This window comes from Lagopus muta, chromosome 30 (genome assembly GCF_023343835.1).
Source record: "Lagopus muta isolate bLagMut1 chromosome 30, bLagMut1 primary, whole genome shotgun sequence".
Classification (NCBI taxonomy): Eukaryota; Metazoa; Chordata; class Aves; order Galliformes; family Phasianidae; genus Lagopus; species Lagopus muta.
Window position 1 is genome coordinate 37,265 of NC_064462.1, and position 14,535 is coordinate 51,799.

The 14,535-nt window shown below is 56.4% G+C and overlaps 1 protein-coding gene across 1 annotated transcript; it reads left to right on the forward strand.

Moving 5' to 3' along the window:
- Positions 1 to 4,719: 4,719 nt before the first annotated feature.
- Positions 4,720 to 13,763, forward strand: LOC125685954 (translation initiation factor IF-2-like). The gene is made up of 9 exons (XM_048929496.1): positions 4,720 to 4,777; positions 4,826 to 5,820; positions 7,969 to 8,024; positions 8,169 to 8,347; positions 8,607 to 8,699; positions 8,951 to 9,310; positions 10,033 to 10,211; positions 12,273 to 12,617; positions 13,576 to 13,763. The coding sequence occupies exons 1-3, from the start codon at positions 4,720 to 4,722 to the stop codon at positions 7,993 to 7,995; spliced, it is 1,080 nt and encodes a 359-aa protein (XP_048785453.1). The 3' UTR covers positions 7,996 to 8,024; positions 8,169 to 8,347; positions 8,607 to 8,699; positions 8,951 to 9,310; positions 10,033 to 10,211; positions 12,273 to 12,617; positions 13,576 to 13,763.
- The last annotated feature ends 772 nt before the right edge of the window (positions 13,764 to 14,535 follow it).

The following is a 14,535-nucleotide window of genomic DNA, read 5'->3' on the forward strand; positions in this document are numbered from 1 at the left end:
TTAGGGTACTCCATTATAAAACTGGTCCCGTTATTCCATTTATGTTCCTAGTTCCTTATTTGATATTCCCCCCGGCCCTCCTGCAGCATCCTTCCAATGTGCCAACATACACCTGAGAGGTGTTTGTTTGTTTGTTCTGTTGGTATTTCTTTCCCTTGCGATCCTCCCATAGCGCTATTTTGTTGTTTTATTAGTTTATTAACGTTTCCACTAATTACTCCTTTTACCCTGAAGTTTCCCCAAAACAATCCCCAAAACTTGTTCCACCACTGTTGTCCACACTCCAGACACGAGTAACACCAATCCCCTTGCTGTATCTCTTTACAAGCTGAGCAGAGTATAACATAATCTGGATAAAATAATATGTGAAATATACACCTTTATTCCGGTCGGTCACTGTAATTTATGACATATAGGTTCCCATATTCATCCCACTCCAAAAAGTTCATTTGCATTTACACTAAAACCATTCAGATTCCCTTTTTCCCAATTTATCAAAAAGAAGAATTTTACTTCTTTATTGGTGAGCGAGAGGGATGGGAATGTAACAAATGAGCCTTGACATAAGGCACTTGATTAAGAATTGATTTTTTTAATGACAGATTCAATTTCGTTTTGAAAACCAAAACAAAACATTTGGCAATCAAAGAAAAGCTCTATAAATACTGGTTAATAAGCTTTAATATCATACCAAAATACTTTTTCACGTCAGTTAACGTAGTTAATAAGGTATTTGTGGGTTTTGTTTATATACATACAATATATGGCTTTATTTCACAAAAACAACAACAACGAACACCAAAGCATTGCTAACAGCAACAATTAGTCACCAAGATTCCCTTTTGAGCCCTTTTCACATTAACCAGAGCAGGGGTTGGCGTTAGACTTGGGTACATCAAGGATTTCGGTTCAGGATAGGGTTCTGAGAAAGAAACAGTCCTGCAAGAGGACTCGAGGTCGGGAACGGACTCCATCAGGCATGCAGACCCCCGGCCGCGTGCCACTGCCAGACCCTCGCCCCGAGTCCAACAGGAGCACCCCAACAAACAGCCCCGTGCCACCCTCAGCTCCGCGAGACCCCCACCTCCCCCAGCCCCCAGCCACAAGCGGCCCCCAAAACGCGCCCAGGCCTTCAGGGCTCCAGAGGGACGCCCCAAATGCCCGCGGGACCCCGCAAGTCCCCACGATCCACAGCCCAGCCCCGCAAGGAGCCCCATTCCGCATCCCGAGCCCCGGAGCCGCTCCCGGCCCCAAACCGCAGCCCCCCCCCCCCCCCGCTCACGTGACGCGCAGCCCGTGCTCCGCGCGTCGCCTAACGATGACGTCACGCCGCCGCACGGCCGTAGCCCGGGCATGCCCTCACTCGGCATGGCGGGCCGGGCACCGCCGGACGAAACGCGCACGCGCACGGCGTGGAGAGGAAGCCCGCCCTGGAGTCGAGCGACGGCCGCGGCGGCCAATCGGCTCTGCGGAGACGGGGGGGCGGGCACGCGCGTGCAGCCAATAGCGGCCGCAGACGTCACGCATCTCCCGGCCCCGTTCCCTGCGGTGGCGTGCCGTGTGTCGGAGGCGCAGCGCTGCCGTCAGAGCCGCCGGCCCGGCCGGGCTGCCGTGCCGTGTGCCGCCCTCCCGCAGTGAAGGTGCTCGGGGGGGCCTCAGCGAGGCGTCTGGCTGCAGGCTGCAGCTGCAGGAGAGCCCTGCTCCCTCGTGTTCCCTCTCCTCGGAGGCCATATCCTCCAAGCCCTTCCCCAGCCTTGCTGCCCTGCTTTGGAGCTGCTCCAGCACCTCCGTGTCCTTTCTGTGCTGAGGTGCCCAAATCTGAGCACCGAACTCCAGGTGAGGCCTCAGCAGTGCCGAGTACAGGGCAGGATGAGTTCCCTAGTCCTGCTCACCACTCCGTGCCTGATCCAAGCCTGGGTGCCGTTGGCCTTCTTGGCCACCTGGACACACTGCGGGCTCGTATTCAGCCGGCTGTCCGTCAGCACAAGGTCCCTTTCTGCCAGGCAGCTTTCCAGCCACTCCTCCCTAAGCCTTCAGGGTTGCCTGGGGTTGTTGTGACCGAAATGCAGGACCAGACACTTGGCCCTACTGAGACTCCAGCAGTCAGCCTTGTCCCACGGATCCAGTCTATCCAGGTCCCTCTGCAGTGCCTTTCTCCCCTCAGGCAGATCAACACTCCTCCCAGCTTGGTGTCCTCTGCTAACCTACTGAGGGCACGCTCAGTCCCCTCATCAATGTCGGTAGTAGAGATGTTCAATAGAAGCGGCCCCAGTGCTGAGCCCTGGTATATTGTATTATATTGTGTTACAGTGTGTTATCTTGCATTCTGATCTCTTGTTTAGTAAATTAGTTTGTTTCTCCTCAGAACGTTGCCGCTGTTTTGTTTTGGGGCCCATCTCTCTATCCTTTATCCCTGATCCCTTTCCGGGGTCCCTCCACCCTGCCAGTCACGGAACCGGGCCAAACCAGCCCATAAACTGTTGACAAAACCCCATTCCTGGAGACATTCGAGGTCGGGCTGGACGGGGCTCTGAGCGACCGGATCAAGAACCTCCTCAGACACTGTACACCTCCCCTACAGCCAGCCCAGGGCCTCACAGAAACCCACAGTCCCCATCAGCACCCCTTATCCCTTCCCTGGGCTCCCCCAGAACTCCCGTTTCCTCCTTCTGACTTCCCTTACCCCTCGGGTCACCCTTGGGATCTCACAGTCCTGACAGGACCCCCCTCACCATCCCAGGACCCCCATATCCCACCTGGGGCTCTGCTGCTCAACCCGGCGTCCTCAGTGAGCCGTGCCGCAGTGCTGCACCCTGAGCCCTTCTGCAGCGCTGCAGGACGGGACACACGCAGATCCCAGGGCAGTGGGCACAGCTCTGCGTGTCACCACCCGGCCCAGGAACGCCACCCTGCGCTGCCTGTGAAAGTCTTGCCTTGGCTCCTGGCACATCTTCCATCTCCAGAGCACACGAGCAGTGTCCCTCAGGCTGCGGCTCCGGGTTGACCCCGCAGCGTCCAAACGAGGCACCCTGCAGCAACCTACATCTCAGGATGGGCTGCAGCTGCGCCCCAGTGCCTTCATTACAGAGAGGAGAATGAAGGAGCGCAGCGGGGCATATTTGCTCCTGACATTTCCCCCGTCTGCATTGGCTGTGCCATGGGAGCGGCATTTGTCACAGAGCTGTGAGTGCAGGTGTGTGTGCATGCAGGGTGTGCAGAGATCATAGAATCACAGAACGGCCTGGGTTGAAAAGGAGCACAGTGCTAATCCAGTCCCAACCCCCTGCTGTGTGCAGGTCGCCAACCAGCAGCCAGGCTGCCCAGAGCCACATCCAGCCTGGCCTTGAATGCCTGCAGGGATGGGGCATCCACAGCCTCCTTGGGCAACCTGTTCCAGTGCCTCACCACCCTCTGGGGGAAAAACCTCTTCCTAATATCCAACCTAAACCTCCCCTGTCTCAGTTTAAAGCCTCTTGTCCCATCACCACCCACCCTCACACACAGCCCTTCCCCTCCTGTTTATATGCTCCCTTCAAAGACTGGAAGGCCACAATGAGGTCTCCCCAGGGCCTTGTCTTCTCCAAGCTAAACAAGCCCAGTTCCCTCAACCTTTCCTCACGGCAGAGCTGCTCCAGGCCTCCGATCATCTTAGAGGCGGTGTTGAACATCAGTGTGCATTGCACGTGGGTGTGAGCAGGGTGTTTCCACGTGAATGTTAGTTTTGCACGTGCGTGTGTGTGCACACGGCTGTGTGCAGGGCTGGAGCTGCACTCGTGTCTTCATGCACGTTGGTGTGCGGAGGGGTGGGTTTGCACTCGGGTGTGTGTGCGTGAACACGGGTGTGTGCATCAAGGTCTTTGCACAAGGCTGTGTGGTTTTGCACACGTTTGCGTGCACGTGGATGGAGCGTGCACACAGGGCTGTGCAAGGATGTGCTTGCATGTGCGTGTGGTTGCACAGGTGTGTGTGCAGGGAAGTCCTTGCACGTGGACGTGCGGTTCTGCACAGGGCTGTGCACACAGATCTGCGTGCAAGGGAGCGGCGGAGGTTCCTGGGAACAGGAGATTCCTGGGAGAGGCAGAACTCACACGAGAGTGCTGGAGAGCACAGGGCCGGGAAGCACAGCTCCGCAGCACTGCGCTGTGCACAGCAGCCTGCAGGATGGCACCGATGGAACCAGGACACGGCGTCACACCAGGCGCTGCAAAGGAAAAGCTCCATCCCAGCCCACACAGGGACAGGCAGGCAGGCGTTGTGGAGGGCTGCACGACAGAGGGGCGCCTTCTGAGTGCCACGACCTGGAGTGCTGTCTGTGGGCAGAGCAGCGCCGGGATGGTGGTCCTAAGCTGCAGAGATGCATGTTGATAAATCCTTGTTATCCTGCTTTACAGGAGTAGGGTGTGACAAGAAACCAATGACTACCAGTTTACAGGAGGTAATGAATTTAAAGTTTCCCTTCTTCCCTTGGCACTTAGCTTACAGAGTTCTGCAGTGCCGGGTGCTGGTGTCATACCTCTAAGCCACAATATTGATGGGCTCAGCTGCCACCAACTGGTAGCTACTCAGCCACCTTGTGTGTGAAACGAGGAAAAAACGCCATTCTGAACCCACAGCACCTCAAAGCCCCTTCAAGAGCCCCCAGTACTGCCCTGAGCCCTCCAGTTTTCCCCGCTGCCCCTTCAAAGCCTCAGGAGTGCCAGCAGCACCTCGTGCCTTAGGATGCCCGGTGGATTTCACAAGGATGCTCCCATCTCCTGCATTGTGATCAGTGGCAAAAGTATCCAACGGCGCTGACCGGAGCTGGGGGCTCAGCGGTGACATACAGGGAAACCTGCTGTGCTGCAGCGTGAGCCTCCGGTCCCGCTGCTGGGCACCGCCGGGTGCAGCCCGGCTCCGTCCTCTGCGCAGCTCCCTGTACGGACCGATGGCCGCGCCCGGGATCGCCCCGAGCCTCCTCTTCTGCAGGCTGAGCCGCCCCAGCTCTCCCGGAATCCCACCCCAGCCATTTCCCACGCGGTGCCGAGGAGGGAGGGGACGCGGGGGGAGCGACGGGGCCGGCGCTCGCAGTGCTACGACACGGCCGTTTGCGCCGCCCCGTCCTTACCCGGCGGTGGGTACGGGGACGGGGCGGCTTATTGGAGCTGCAGAAACGACCGCGGGCAGAAGCGCCGAGAAACGAACGGGAAACGTTTAATCCACGAACGCACACAGCGACAAACAGAGAAACGACCGCGTTGCCAACCGGCTCCCGTACAAACGGCGACTCTGGAGGACGGCTCGGTGCCGGCGGGGGATGGACAGGCCCCGCGCCGCCTTCCTCCGACCGCCCGGCGTCCCCGAGGCACGGGGCGGGCGGCGGCGCAGCGCCGCTTTCCCCGCACGGAGCCCCGCGGCTCCGCCGCCACTGCAGAAGGGGCCGGGCGCTGCGCGCGGGGTCCTTTCCGCCCGCTGTCGCGCCGTCATTGCGTCATCACCGCGCGTCCCGCAGGGCCCCGGCCCGGCTGCCCGCGGCGATGCCTGCGGTTGTTGCGTTGCGGGAACTCAGCGCAGCCTGCAGAGAGCGGTCCGGCGGCACGGGAAGATGGAGGCCGTGCGGTGCGAGTGCCTCAGCGGTGTGTGCAGCCCGCGAGGAGCCGAGCGGGGCCGGGAAGAGGAAGCCGTGAGAGTCCCGGGGAGGGACGCGCGATGGCAGCGTCAGCGGCGGGCTCGGCTGCTGCCTCCTCCGCTCCTGACGCCGCGCGCTGGCGCACTTTGAGAAGCGCCCAGAAGCCGGAGCCCGCTGTCACATCTGTGGGGTTCCACGGAACGCGCAGACGTGGGGTGAGTTGAGGTTGGATATCAGGACCAACTGCTGTACGGAAAGGGTTGGTAAGCACTGCAGTGGGCTGCCCAGGGAGGGGGTTGAGTCACCATCCCCGATGTGTTTAAAAATCGTCCGGGTGCGGTGCTCAGGGCCGTGATTTAGCGGAGGGAGCAGCCTGGAAGGAGCGGTCCTTGAGAGCAGCCCTGCGGAGAAGGACCTGGGGGTCCTGAGGGATGAAAAGCTGGACATGAGGCAGCAGTGCTCCTGCAGCTGGGAAAGCAAGTGGGATCCTGGGCTCCATCAGCAGAGGGGTGACAGCAGGGACAGGGAGGTGATCGTCCCCCTCTGCTCCGCTCTTGTGAGGCCCCATCTGCAGCACTGCGTCCAGGTCTGAGATTGAATAGAGACTGAATATGAGCCAGCAGTGCGCTCTGGCAGCTCGAAAGGCAAATGGGATCCTGGGCTCCATCAGGAGAGGGGTGGCCAGCAGGGACAGGGAGGTGATTGTCCCTCTCTACTCTGCTCTTGTGAGGCCCCATCTGGAGTACTGTGTCCAGGTGTGGAGCCCTCAGTACAAGAAAGACATTGAGATTTTGGAAAGGGTCCAGAGGAGGGCGACTAAGATGATCAGGGGGCTGGAGCACCTCCCCTATGAGGACAGGCTGAGGGAGTTGGGCTTGTTCAGGCTGGAGAAGAGAAGGCTGCGGGGTGACCTCATTGCAGCCTATCAATACGTGAAGGGAACCTACACCCAGGAGGGGAGTAAACTCTTCAAAAGGGCTGACGACAGCAGGACGAGGGGAAATGGTTTTAAGTTGAAGGAGGGAAGATTTAGGTTAGATGTTAGGGGCAAGTTCTTTACTAGGAGAGTGGTTAGGCCCTGGAACGGGCTGCCCAGGGAGGTTGTGGATGCCCCGTCCTTGGACGTGTTTAAGGCCAGGTTGGACGGGGTCCTGGGCAACCTGATCTGAATATGTATGTTTGGTGGCCCTGCTAGGCAGGGGGGTTGGAACTACATGATCCTTGGGGTCCCTTCCAACCCGGGTGATTCTGTGATTCTGTGATTCTGTGACCTGTCTGCAGCCCCCAGTACCAGAAAGACAGGGAGCTGTTGGAGAGGGTCCAGAGGAGAGCCACGAAGCTGATCCGGGGACTGGAGCACCTCCCCTGTGAGGACAGGCTGAGGGAGCTGGGCTTGTTCAGCGTGGGGAGAAGAGAAGGCTGCGGGGTGACCTCAGTGCAGCCTTTCAGTACCTACAGGGAGCCTGCAAACAGGAGGGGAATCAACTCTTTGAAAGGGGAGATACCTGCAGGACAAGGGGAATGGTTTGAAGTTGAGGGAGGGGAGCCTGAGGTTGGATGTCAGGGGGAAGTTCTTTACAGAGAGAGTGGTGAGGTGCTGCAACAGCTGCCCAGAGAGGCTGCGGATGCCCCGTCCATCCCTGGAGGTGTTCAAGGCCAGGCTGGATGGGGCCCTGGGTGGCCTGGTGTGGTATTGAATGTGGAGGTTGGTGGCCCTGCGTGAGGCAGGGGGTTGGAGATTTGTGATCCCTGAGGTCCCTTCCAGCCCTGGCCATTCTGAGATTCTGTGAGGGTTGTTAGAGTTAGGGCAGTATGGTCAGGCTGCGGTTGAACTCGGTGCTCTTGAAGGTCCTTTCCAACGTGAGTGATTCTGTGATTCTGCGGGATGCTGTGTGCTGGATTGCTGTTCGTTGCAGAGCAGCAGCACAGGGCAGGACTGGGGACTGGGAAGATGGGGGTGGTGAGGGCAGTGTGCGGCCGTGGGCTCCTCCGGCGGTCCCAGGAAACATCTCCACGTGTCTGCGGCTGCGTGGAGGTGTGCTTGTCTCCTGCTGTACCAGAGATGGAGGGGATGGCGCTGACTGAGGGCAGGGACTGGAGCAGCACAAAGGCGCCGTGAGGCGGCCGCAGTCAGTCCGGCCGCAGCACAGACAGATGGCGCTGCGTTGGGTTTTCTTTCTGCCGGCTCTTGTGCACTCACAGCACTTCTGCCTCCCTCCTCTGTTGCACTGACCTTGCTTTTGTGCTGCGATCTGCCTGTTTAATAGCCCTGCTTCCTGCTTATCGCCGTGCTGTACAGTCACAATCTCTTCACCAGCAGCTGTTTGCTGGAAAACTAATGCTCTTGCTGGTTTTTATTGCAGCTGCCAGCTGCTGGTGGACCTGAATGAGAAGAGATTGACCCAAAACTCGAATGATGGTGAGTGTGCTTGTTTGCAGTGCCACGCTGTGCCAGGCATTTGCTGCAATCAAGTCAGCGTAGGGAGTGTAGGTAAGCAGGAAGAGCACTGTCTGTCTGTCTTGTTATGAGTGGTAAATGTGTAACTTCTGTTTCTTCCTATAGAGGACAATGCACGTCTGCTTTTCCTGCTTGAGAAAATCCAACTGAATGCCAGCTCACAGAGGAAGTATTTTTCCAGATAAACTCTCTGGGCATGCTGTTCTCTCCTGGTTGAACCCAAAGGTTCCACCCATGCAGAGGTTATTCCTGTGCCCGTCTTCCAAAGCCCAGGCTCCATGAAGGTGAGCACTGTTTTGCTGATGATCTTCGTTGGAACACAACTGCCCTAAAAATTGTTGGAAAGTGGAAATGGAGCTGCCCTTCGTGTCCTGAAATGCAGCTGCTCTGGAGGTGTGGGTCTTTGTGGAGCTTTGTGTGCATAGCTGTAGTCCTGGGGCTGTTGAGAGCTGGCTGTGTAGGGGCCTGGAGGTGGCACAAGAGCAGAGGGCACTTCTGATTCTTGCGCAAGCAGCCTGACCAGCTTCCATTTGTTGCTTGCAGGCACAGATGAAGATGCCATCACTGACGGCTTGACCAAACTCAATGCTTCCCAACGTCAGCGAGTTCTGATCACCTACAAGAGCACTCCTGCAGGTAGGTGCTCTGCAGAGATGTGTGAATGTGGTTGGGTCACTGGGTGAAAAGCGAAAAACGACCCAGCCTCCATAAGAGAAAGGTCAGCAGAGACTTTACCTGGCCAAGGTTGTTTTGTTCCTGTTCAGTTCAGAGCAGTTGTTGATGCAAGGAGGGTTGGAGCCTGAAGAGAAGTGGTGAGCAGCTCAGTTCCTTCTGTCCTCGAAGGCCGCACCTTCTGCCAGCTCCTTTCTCCTCTCTTGGCCTTCTAGGGTTTGATCGATGACTGGAAGTGACTTGAAGCTGAGTGGGAATTCTGAGAGGGTGATGATTGGGATGATGACTGCCAGCACCGTGTGTGACGTGCAGAACTAAGGAGGGCTGTGAAGGTTTGGAAGTCTTCCTTTCGAATGGCTCAAGTTCTGGCCAAGGACTTGCTGCTTTGTTATGTATGCCTTCTTATTTATTAACTCTTAAAGAAACCTGGCTGCACGTCACAAGCAGGTGCTGGTATCTGAAATCTTGCTTGGCGATTCCCTAGGGAGCAGGAACAGGTGAAGGCTGCCTGATTGAAATTCTGGCTTCTCGCACCAGTGAAGAGATTGGTCGCATTGATGAGAACTGCGAGCTTCGTAAGCAGAGCAAAAGGCCAGGCCTTGTCCTGCTGCCTGCCATCAGTGTGTGTGTGTGCAGGCAGGCGTGATAGGAAGGAGTCTGGGGAGCTTTCAGGTGTGACAAACTGGCCAACCTGGGTGTTGCTGTTTGTGCAGAGAGAAGCTAGACTGGAATTTCAGCAGCAGCTGAGCTGGTGTAACTGAAATGGGGAGGAGCATTCTGTCTGTCAGCAGGACGTGTGGCTCTCTTGCCAGTTTCTTGCTGTCTGCGCTTCTTAATTGGAGGCTGCAGCACTGATGATGATGGCTGGAGCGCTGCAGTGATGCTGAGAGCCCTGGGCCCAGCTCTGCACCCAGCAGGTGATGGCTGGCAAATGTTATGGGCAGCACCCAGGCGGTGGCCCTGCTCCTCACGGGTGCTGTGTGTGTTCCTGCTGGAAGCTGGCTGCTCCCTTGAGGATGGCGTCGTATCTGACACATCTGCCGTGTTCCCAAGGGTCCTCGTGTCCCTCGCGGCGCTGAGCCACGCTGAGGGAGAAGGGGCTGAATGTTCAGAGCTGTGGGCACAGCTCTGCACTCGGTGGTGAGGAGCTCCAGGCTGGCTTTTTCTCACCCTGTGCGTCCCATGGCTGCTCCTCAAGCCCAGCTTCTGCAGGGAGGGGGCTCTGACTCTGGGTGTGTGTGAGTGCTGTGGGCTTTTCTTTAAACATGCCAGTAAAGTGGGTTGCTGCTCGTTTCAGAAGGAGCCCAAAGCACACCTGAGCTGCGTTTCGCTGTGTTTGTGAGCTGTGTTCCCTTTGAAGGACTCCATTATCCATCTCCAGCACCCGTTCCTGAATGGGGAGTTCTCAGGAGTTGCTTCCAGTAGATGCTCTGGTGAACCGAGTCTTCTCTCCTTGGGTCCTTGCAGGGAACAGAGGTGAGGGAATGCATGTGGATGATGGCCTTGCTCAGCAGATGCTCAGGTGTGTAGCAATGTGCTTCCCAATCTATTCTTGTGCATGTGATGTGTGGTGAAGAGAAGCCAGCCTGTGAAATGGGAATAATGGTTCTAGTCTCGTTTGCAAGCCTCTAATGAGAGTCTGTAGACTGGCTGGCTGCTTGGCAGGGGCAGTGACATTTTGGCTGTGGGTTGCCGTGCCTGGTTGGTGCTTGCTGGAAAATATCCATGGTCTAGACAAGCACAGGCCAGCAGTGCTCTAGCTGCAGGAATTAAAGATCTCCTGTATGCCCAGCCTTCTCCATCAGCCTTACTTTGTCATCCACAATGTCTGTCAGTGCCTGTACGAAGCGGGGGAGAAGAAATGGGGAACAGAGGAGGTGCAGCTGATGTCCGTCCTCTGTACACAGAACAGGGATCACCTGCTGAGAGGCAGCACCCCTGCACAGTGTGCTGGGTTTTCCTTCCCTTCCTTGTTTGTGCGTGGTGCCCTTGCAGGAGCTCCGTAGCTGTTCAGTGGATGTGAACTCCTCTGAGGCAGCAGGTGTCCTGGAGAGAGCCCCAGTGCATCCATTCCGTTCGGGCTGTTTCATTCCCTCCTGAGACTGAAAGGGGCTTCAGAAACCTCAGTACAACTGGCTGCAGCTCCAGCATGGAAAGCAGAGATCACAAAGTGATCTCCACGTCCTTGTGGAGCTCCAACTTGTCACCTTGCTCTCTGAGCGTGGAGCAGGACCAGCCATGCTGCGCTCTGTGTGTGTGTTGCCTGTGGGGCTGGAGGTGGGGAAGCTGCCCCAGTGACTGCAGAAGGGACTTGGGCTGCACTGTGCCTGCTTACAGGTCAGCCTCATCGTCTTGCTCTGTTTGCCTTGACTGGTGGGAGCGTAAGCCACCAGGTTTGTGTGTGGAGCCTTTGCTCTCAGCCCATTGCTGTCACTGGAATGGTAGCTATTAAAGAAGGACTGTCCGTAAAGCGCGTCTCATCAGCACTGCCTGATGCCTCCTACCGAGCTGCCTTGTCCTGGGGTTGCGTGCCAAAGGTGCCAGCACCTCCTGCTGGGACTCCTGGATCACACTGCCCTTAGAACCCTGCTCGTGGTGCCTTTGTGATGTGCAATTCTCTACCAACCTCTGGGTTACACCTTTCTCCTAAGCCCCACGCTCCTGCCTGCTAAGCTGTGGTTCTTAGCACTACAGAACGTGGCTCTTGTTGGCTTTTGCAGGTGTTTGTAAGTGGTGGTGATGTTGGAAATGCCCAATAATTTTCCAGGACGGTGTCTCTGATAAAGCAGGTTTTATTTGCAATGGCAGTGTTGGGCCTCCTGCAAGCAGGAGCGCGCACAGAAAGCACCTTTTATGCCCTGCTGCCCGACGCTGATCCCTTTCTGCCCTGGCTCCTCACTGCTGAGTGCTGCAGGTTCGCACTCTGTTGCGACACTTCGCTGATCCCACAAATAGCAAGTGCACACAGATCCTTGCCATGCAGACACAAACATCTCCGTTGGTTAATGGCCTTCTGACCATTGCTTTCTTAACAAACATCTGGTCGTCACTTTCGGATGCCTGCTTTACAGCATAAACGTAAACCTGACCTCTTCATTGTTTAATTACCCCCTTGGCATTTGCGCCCTTTACACTGGGTCACCGTTCTGGTCATCCGTCTGTCCTTGGATCGAGATAAGCTTGGAGGGAGGATAGAGGGGAGCATCCTGGATCTGCCTACAGCATCCTGACATTGCCACAGAGCGGGACAGCTGTGCTTTGTGTAAAAGCCCTGGCTCCTTGAAAGCTTGTTAAACGCATTTCACGTTCACTGGCTCACCAGTCTTACAGCATGTTTTCTAGTTCAGAATACTGTACCTACATTGTTTAAAACATTTAAGGTCTATTGCAACTGTGTGAGGAAGAATGTGTCGCACAGCGCAGTAACTGTGTGTCTAAAGTGTGTTCCTGATATGCAGATGATATCTCTCCTTGTCACATCAGCTACTCCTACAGACAAGTTACGGAATGCAAACACGTCGTGTTCTGTTTCTTTAGGTCAGTTGTCCATCTCAACATCCAGCGCAGGAACAACATTTCATTCCCACAGTGCATAATGCTGTGAAGGCATCGCAGGCCGCCCGCTCGTCTCCGCTGTGCTCAGGGGCTTTGCTGAGCTGCAGGCCCAGCGCTGCAGCCCCACAGCGCAGCCTCACGTCTGGTGACGGACTGCAGCTGGAAAACCCTGGCAGCGGAGGACGCTCCTGCCCCACAGAAGGACTCGCAGCTCCAGCGCCCTCAGTGCTGGAAGGAGGCTGCGGTGCCTCCACGCGATGGATGCGGTCCACCCGACAGCTCGTGTGGCTCACCGTGCGAGGCCAGCAGGAAGAAAGGTGGGCACGGGTAAGGCTGCATCAGAAGTGAGTGCAGAGCTGTGGGGCCGGTGGTCCAGGGTGCGGGGGCCCAGGTGGTGCTGCGGGACAGGCGTGACAGGAGGGCACTGGTGGTGCTGCCCGTCCTCGGCTGCAGGACTGGTGCTGGTGGCAGGGGCTCGGGTTCTGTGCCTGCAGCACCGATTTGCGGGTCGGTGTCTGCGTGGGAGGGATGGCACCCATCTCTCTAAGGGAGGCGAGGATGTTTTCGTCAGGAGGACGGCAGCTTCACAAGGGAGGCTTTGAACGAAGAGTGGGGAGGGCTGCTGAGCAACAGGATGGGGTGATGCGAGGGAGAGGGAGCAGAACATCGGCACTGCAGGGTGGCAAGGAAATGCCTGGAGGCACCACGATGGGGAGATCCCCCAGAGCTCCAGAGGAGGTTCTGGTGGGTAACGGGGGGAGGCTGCTGGGAGAGAGGAACGGATGGACAGAGGGATCGACGGAGGAGAGAAGTGTTGGAGGGAGGGAGGGAGGGATGGACAAAGGGACGGAAGGGCCGTGGGATGGATGGAACGCTTGTTGGATGAGAGGATGGATGCAAATACAAGTGGATGGAGGGATGGCCAGGAAAATAGGATTCCTGCCCCAGAGAGCAGTGTGCCTCTATGGGCACCTGTGGGGGTGGCCCTGAGGGTATGGAACCCACCTGCCATTGCCTGGAGCCCATCGGTTCGTTGTAACAGCAGTACACTGACAAAGTGCATGCTGCAATCCTTGAAACCACGGCGTGCTCGTGGATTTTGGCAGCCAACTGACAACGTGGTTTCAACATTGCTGAATAGGCATTTGTTCTCCAGCAAAACAGTTCAGCATCTGCAGAGCGCTGCCAGTAACTGCAGTGGAACAGGGAGGAATTGTGAGAACAGATTTCTGCCTAGAATGCTTTCCAATTTAGTAACTAATGCATTTTATTTTTACTCTTGTAGGATTATCATGAGCTCTAGATATGCAGCTAAAAGAGTCTGAAAACCAGGAGTCCAAACCCTTGTCTGTGGAAGGCCCACCTAGTTACCCAGCTCCTGAGCAAAGAAAAGGAAGAATCAAGTCTTCAGTCAGCACACACACTCCAGTCAGTCAGCTCCGCAATAAAAGCTACCTTTTCCATGCACCTCCACTTACGTGTGGCAGAAAAGTGTTCTGGGCATTCAGCACATTGGATTCACATTCAATTAGCAATCCAAACTCCAAACAGTTATTTATGATTTCTTCTCTCCTTCTGCAGTCTCGTTTCCTCAAAGGGCGCTGCTTTACCCTGACTGGGCTGGCTCCTGCTTTTACCTTCACTGCTATTGGGGCTGCATTTTTGGCTCTGCCAGGCATCCCTGGTAGCCACACTCCTAAGTGCACGTGGTGTAAGATTTCTGTAACTTCTGGGGGGACGACCTTGTTTTTCCCAGGTTGTGTTAAAGCCAGAGGAGGGGGAGATGGTGGGGAGGGAATGGGGTGAGGGGTGGGCGATGGGGAGCTGGAAGGGATGGAGTGGGGGGTGTGGGGGAGGAGAGCAGAATGGAGGACGTGGAAAGAGATGGATGGAGAACAGGGGAGAGGATGGGTGGAGAAGAGGATGGGTGGAAAACGTGGAAGGAGAGATGGACAGAAGCGAAGGGATGGAGAACAAGGGACCAAAGCACCAAACCCCTCTCACCTTTGGGCCCAGCTTCTTCTTCAGTGCAGCTCCTGCGGCAGGCAGGGCCTCAGCTCTTCCCACATTCCTCCCTTCCTGCAAGGTTGCTTTTTTTCACGCCTACTTTGCTGTGCTATGGGTAGCTTTCCTACTTGCTTTCCTGTATATGTTACCATCCATTGCTTTTCACTTTTTATTCTCTTTTTGTTTCATTATTTTCCCTTCAACCCTCCCCACCCCCTCTCTCCTCTCCTCACCCCTA